This window comes from Tribolium castaneum, chromosome 4, assembly GCF_031307605.1.
Source record: "Tribolium castaneum strain GA2 chromosome 4, icTriCast1.1, whole genome shotgun sequence".
NCBI lineage: Eukaryota > Metazoa > Arthropoda > Insecta > Coleoptera > Tenebrionidae > Tribolium > Tribolium castaneum.
In genome coordinates this window covers 19519849-19526989 of record NC_087397.1, presented here as the reverse complement: position 1 = coordinate 19526989, position 7141 = coordinate 19519849, and the positions used below count along the sequence as shown (strand labels likewise).

Below are 7141 nucleotides of genomic sequence, written 5' to 3'. Positions count from 1 at the left end.
AGTTTTAAAATGAGTTATTAATTTTAGACAATTTCTTGCCTAAAAACACAGATCACAGATGATCTCATGCATAGAAATGAGAAAACGCTCATATAACACAAAATAAGCTTAATTTTTGCTTAGAAAACAAAGCTTACTTTTGTTACTACTATTATTATTTTATTTTATTATTATTATTATTATTATTACTATTATTTTTATTATTATTACTATTATTATTATTATTATTATTAATATTATTATTATTAAAAACCGATTATAACTTTTGTATAGTAAATGTTTTCATACCAGTTTTAAAATGAGTTATTAATTTTAGACAATTTCTTGCCTAAAAACACAGATCACAGATGATCTCTTGCATAGAAATGAGAAAACGCGCAGATAACACAAAATAAGCTTCATTTTTGCTTAGAAAAACTAAGCTTTAATTTAGAAAGAAATTCATTATTATAAGTATTATTATTATTATTATTATTACTATTATTATTATTATTATTATTGTTTATATTATTATTAAAAACCGATTATAACTTTTGTATAGTAAATGTTTTTATACCAGTTTTAAAATGAGTGATTTATTTTAGACAATTTCTTGCCTAAAAACTATAAAATGGCTTAGATTGCCTAAAAACACAGATCACACATGATGTTTTGCATAGAAATGAGAAAACGCTCATGTAACACACAAAATAAGCTTCATTTTTCCTTATTAAAAGTATTACTATTATTATTACTTTTGTTACTATTACTATTATTATTATTATAATTGTTATTATTATTATTATTAAAAAATTATATTAAACAGACAGAAAACGTCGTATTCTGACACAAAAATACGAATTACGTTATAGACTTGACGAGAACGGCGTATCTCGGACTCTTATAGGACTCTTATAGGGTCAAAAAGTATCAGTTTGGATTAAAACAAATTATTTTAGACGGCTTATTTTAGACGATCTTTTGCTTTGAACAAGAAAACTTATATCGAACAGACTAAAAACGTATTAATCTGGCATAAAAGAGCAATTTATGTATCACTTTGGATAAAGGCAGCTAATCCTATTCGTTTCATTGCTTAAAATAGACAAAATTGTTAATAAATCTAACAAAAACGCTGTATTCTAGCACAAAATACTAATTACATTATAGTTTCGACGAGAATAGCTTATTTGGAATGATTCTATGCTTCCAAACGAGTAAATTTTTATTAAACAGATGCCAAACATCATGTTTTGTCCTATAAAGACATTTTATATTGCAGTTTGTATTAAAACAAAATATTTTCGTTGATTCTTTGTTAGAAGCAGCAAACCTAACATTAAAGAATCTGAAAACTTTGTATTCGGACACAAACCACCGAATTTTGTATCAGTTTAGACAAAAACGGTTGATTTTCGACAATATTGTGCTTTGAACAAGAAAACTTATATCAAACTGACTAAAAACGTCTTATTTTAGCACAAAACAAAAGATCTGCGTTATAGTCTTAACGAGAGCTGTTAATTTCAAACAGTTCTATGCTTTGAAACGAGTAAACTTTCACTGAACAGAGGAAAAACATCTTATTTCGCCTTTTAAAAACGATTCATGCCACAGTTAGGATAAAAACCAATTATTTTCGTTAATTCATTGTTACAAACAAGAAACCTTACATCAAAGTAACTGAAAACCCCCTATTCAGGCACAGAAATTCGAATTACGTTTCAGTCTGGACAAAAACTGCTTACTTTAGACGATCCTTTGTTTTGAATACAAAAACTTACATTAAAAAGATTAAAAACGTCTTATTCTGGATCAAAACTGCAAATTATGTGTTACTTTGGATAAAAGCAGTTTATCCTGTTTACTCCTTTGCTTAGAATAGAGCAAACTTGTATAAAACTTAATGAAAACTTTAAATTTCGTCTCAAAGAAATAATTTACGTTATAGTTTTGACCAGAACTGTTAATTTCAAACGATTTTATGCCCCCAAACGAGAAAACTTTCACTAAACAGATGCCAAACGTCTTAGTTCGTTTTATAAAAACGACATGTTACAGTTTAAACAAAAACAAATTATTTTCGTTGTTGTTGTGTCAAAATAATTTATTTCGAATGATTCAATGGAGCGAAACGAGTAAACTTTTATAGGACAGATGCAAAATACCATATTACTACATAAATCGTTATTTTAAAGCAAAGTATTAGCTTTTGCACTTGTTCAATTAAAGTTTGCTTACTTCGAAGTATGTAATCGTCCGAAATAATTTTTTTTGTCAAAACTATAACGTAATTTGTTCTTTTGAGCTTGAATATAGAGTTTTCATTACGTTTTATACTAGTTTACTCTACTCTAAGCATAGAATCAGACAGAGTAATCCGCTTTTGTTAAAGCTGATACATAATTTGCTCTTATTTTCGAGAATAAGACGTTTTCAATATGTTTGATAAAATTTTTTTTGTTTATAGCAAGGAATCGTTTAAAATAAGCTGTATTTGCCTAAACTGATACGTAATTCGATATTTGTGCATGGATACGAAGTTTTCAGTTTCTTTGACGTGAAATTTCTTGTTGCAAAAGGCAATAATTTGCTTTAAAACAACGCTTTATATGGTAATATGTGGTTTTGCATCTGCCCCATAAAAGTTCATTAGTTTCGAATCATAAAATCGTTTGAAATAAACAGTGCTGGTCAAAACTATAACGTAATTTATTTCTTTGGGACGAAATTTAAAGTTTTCATTAAGTTTTATACAAGTTTACTCTATTCTAAGTAAAGGAGTAATCAGGATAAATTGCTTTTATCTAGAGTAATCTATAATTTGCAGTTTTCAGCCAGAATAAGACGTTTTTAATCTTTTTAATGTAAGTTTTTGTATTCAAAACAAAGGATCGTCTAAAGTAAGCAGTTTTTGTCCAGACCGAAACGTAATTCGAATTTCTGTGCCTGAATAAAGGGGTTTTCAGTTACTTTGATGTAAGGTTTCTTGTTTGTAACAATGAATTAACGAAAATAATTGGTTTTTATCCAAACTGTGGCATGAATCGTTTTTAAAAGGCGAAATAAGATGTTTTTCCTCTGTTCAGTCAAAGTTTACTCGTTTCAAAGCATAGAACCGTTTAAAATTAACAGCTCTCGTTAAGACTATAAAGCAAATCTTTTGTTTTGTGCTAAATTAAGACGTTTTTAGTCAGATTGATATAAGTTTTCTTGTTCAAAGCAAAATATTGTCGAAAATCAACCGTTTTTGTCTAAACTGATACAAAATTCGGTGGTTTGTGTTCGAATACAAAGTTTTCAGATTCTTAAATGTTAGGTTTGCTGCTTCTAACAAAGGATCAACGAAAATATTTTGTTTTAATACAAACTGCAATATAAAATGTCTTTATGTTTAATAAAAATTTACTCGTTTGGAAGCATAGAATCATTCCAAATAAGCTATTCTCGTCGAAACTATAATGTAATTAGTATTTGGTGCAAGAATACAGCGTTTTTGTTAGATTTATTAACAATTTTGTCTATTTTAAGCAATGAAACGAATAGGATTAGCTGCCTTTATCCAAAGTGATACATAAATTGCTCTTTTATGCCAGATTAATACGTTTTTAGTCTGTTCGATGTAAGTTTTCTTGTTCAAAGCAAAAGATCGTCTAAAATAAGCCGTTTTTGTTTGAACTGATGAACAATTCAGGCTGAGAGTCAACAAAAATAATTTGTTTTAATCTAAACTGATACTTTTTGACCCTATAAGAGTCCTATAAGAGTCCGAGATACGCCGTTCTCGTCAAGTCTATAACGTAATTCGTTTTTTTGTGTCAGAATACGACGTTTTCTATCTGTTTAATATAAGTTTTTAATATTAATAATAATAACAATAATAATAATAATAATAATAATAATAAAAATAATAGTAATAATAATAATAATAATAATAATAATAATAATAATAATAATAATAATAATAATAATAATAATAATAATAATAATAATAATAATAATAATAATAATAATAGTAATAATAATAATAATAATAATAATGTTAAGTGAAGGGGGCGCTGCTGGTGAAATTGGCGGAAAATGATGACGCGTGAGGCGCGTACGGGCAACGCCTAGTTAGTTGGAAGGACACGGTGGAAGTGTCAATGTCGTTGTTGGATCTAATTTACTAATAAATTAGTTTTTGGGTGAATTCCGAGTTTCATTTACAGAGCAGCGGTAGGATATTGCTCAAATAATCGTTTCCGATAGAGAGTGGTGAATTGTGGTGATTTTGTGAGGAATTTGTGGGTGGCCAAGGCAAGGGCCAAAAATTGAAGTTTTGGGAATCTGTACCGTTTCATTCGTAACAAAATTGTGTTTTACGACTTGAAATCGAACAAATCAATCGGGTGCTAGCCGAATTTATCTGGTTTTTCTGATTTCTGACGAGTTCTAGGAGTTACGCAACCACACGCTGTCAATTTTCATTTGGGTGTGGCTCAAAAGGCGCGAAAAGTTTTCTGGTGAGATTTTCGCAATGGGGCGTCACAGGTACCGAGGAAATGTGGACTCGGACGACTCGGACTCAAGTGACGATGAGCCACGGCCGAAAAGGTCCGCGCCTGGGGTCTCCAGTACAGTAAATTCACCCCCAGTTTCGGCCGAATCCGCTAGAATCGCGAGACTTGAGCAACTCGTGGAAAACTTGAATCGACGTTTGCTAAACCGCAATTTTGAGCACACATCAGGACAAGTTGGCATTAAAAGTGACCTGATTCCTGAATTCGCTCCAGGAAACCCCAATTTTAGTACCACTAAGTGGTTGCATAAAATTGACCAGTTGGCTCTCGTGAACGGTTGGGACGAACGTACAACGATTTACGGCATGATAAGTCAACTCAAGGGGTTGGCCAAGGAGTGGTACGACAATCTCGATCCCTCAGCATACGACCGGAGCTGGGATGAATGGAAACGTTTGTTACAAGCCACCTTCCCCGATCACCACGATTATGCTTCCACACTTCGTAAGCTAGTGAATAGGGTGAAGGAAGATGGTGAAACCTGGGCACAATATTATTTTGGGAAATTAAATCTGTTGCAGGCTTGTGACATAACAGGAACGAATGCAGTCTCCTGTCTTATTGATGGAATGACTGACGTGACTCTCAGAAATGGGGCTAGAGCAGGGCGTTACGTTACACCCGAAAGCTTGTACGCTGAGTATTTGTCGACTCTGAGATCCGAAGGTGACAAGCGGGATACGCTCGCAAAGCAGGCGCCTCGGGAAAGGAGGAGGTTCCTTCCAAGTCGAGTCGAAGCACAAAAACTGTATTCGTCAGTTCGGTGTTACAATTGTCGTAATCGAGGACATGTTGCGACAAAGTGCCCGAAACCAAGAATTGAGTGCAAGAAATGTGGTCGCATTGGACATGTGGATGCTGAGTGCCGACGTGGTAACTTAGTAAAAGAAAACATGTCTAAGCAGGCACTAACGACAAGTGTAGCTGACGCAAGTAATAATAAGAATTATTACATAGACATTAAGGTCAATGGTAAGCCGACGCGAGCTTACATTGACTCAGGAGCTGAACCGGTCCTTGTCAAGCAAAGTGTTGCTAGAGAATTGGGACTGATGTGGCAGCCAAGTTTACATTTGATTCGTGGTTATGGCCAGGGAATCACCAAAGTGCATGGGGAAGTCGAAGTAGAGCTAGAAGTGGATCTTGTCAAGGCAAACGTAAAAGCTTTGATCGTCGAAGACAGTGCACAACGTGTGCCTGTCATAGTGGGACAGACCTTCCTGAATGCGGGTGCTAATACGATTATAGCAAATGAGGAAGCTGTGAGAGTAGTTGACGGAAACAACGAATCGATCCAAGCATTTCTAGGCCAACTTCCGACACGAAAAGTTGCACTTTGGGCGGAAGAGGAAACAGTGATCCCTCCTCAATCCATTGGTTGCATACGAATCAAGGCAAAAGACGATGGGTGGAAAGGAGCTTATTACGTTGAAGGGTGTCAACGTCCGAGACCAGGGTTCGAACACGTTGTTCATCGGTGTGTCACATGTGATGGAGGCCTAGTGACCGTTCGCAATCTATCGCACCAAGATCTGGTATATCGAAAGGCGCAAATCGTTGCGAGAGCTGAGCCTTGCGAGCAGGAAAGGACAGCTACGACGGTGAGTGTGTTTTCTGTGGGGAAGGTTGAGGTAAAGAGTTTTCAACGGTGGGAACTTCTTACACAAGTCAATAAGAATCTAGACCCGGCTCAGTTCGAGCAATTGTTACAACTCGTTAACGAATTTCGAGATTGTTTTGCACGAAATGTAGCGGAAATAGTTTATCGTCCTTATCGGTTATCGCATCACGAAAGAAGAATTGTTCGAGATATAGTAAATGACTTGTTAGGTAGCGGAGTCATACGAGAATCAGACTCGCCATATTCGAGTCCCATACTGTTGGTGCGGAAGAAAGATGGGCAACACCGTATGTGTGTTGACTATCGGTAATTAAATTCGAAAACAATCAAAGATCGCTTTCCGTTACCACGAGTAGACGAACATTTGGATAAACTAAACGGTGCAAAGTTTTTCACCACACTAGATCTCGCGAGTGGGTACTATCAGATCCCAATGGCCACCGAATCGATTCCAAAGACAGCATTTGTTACGCCTGATGGGCATTACGAGTTTGTCCGCATGCCTTTTGGTCTAGCCAACGCTCCGGCAGTGTTTCAGCGAGCTATGAATAAGGTGTTGGGTCCATTACGGTTTCAGACCGCTTATTGTTACATAGATGATCTTCTGATACCTTCCAAAGACTTTGAAACAGGTCTTAACAATTTACGAACGGTGTTTCAATTGCTTCGACAGTTCGGATTGACTCTAAAGCTGAGTAAATGTTGCTTCTTTGGAAGTCAAATAGAGTATTTAGGGCATGAGATCAGTGCGGAAGGCATTAAGCCAGGCGAGACAAAAATCAAAGCGGTGACAGCTTTTCCCAAACCAACAGACGTACACAAACTTAGGCAATTCTTAGGTTTGTGTGGGTACTTTCGAAAGTACGTGAAAGATTACGCAACAATAGCAAATAGTTTGACGAGTCTCCTAAAGAAAGGCAGTGCATTTGTTTGGGAAGAAGCACAAGAGCGGGCTTTTCAGACTTTAAAAGACATCTTG

The 7141-nt window shown here is 35.0% G+C and overlaps 1 protein-coding gene across 1 annotated transcript; it reads left to right on the top strand.

The window, feature by feature from the left end:
• Window positions 1-4600: 4600 nt before the first annotated feature.
• Window positions 4601-6477, top strand: LOC135265924 (uncharacterized). The gene is made up of 2 exons (XM_064356315.1): window positions 4601-4714; window positions 4771-6477. The coding sequence occupies exon 2, from the start codon at window positions 4847-4849 to the stop codon at window positions 6470-6472; it is 1626 nt and encodes a 541-aa protein (XP_064212385.1). The 5' UTR covers window positions 4601-4714; window positions 4771-4846; the 3' UTR covers window positions 6473-6477.
• The last annotated feature ends 664 nt before the right edge of the window (window positions 6478-7141 follow it).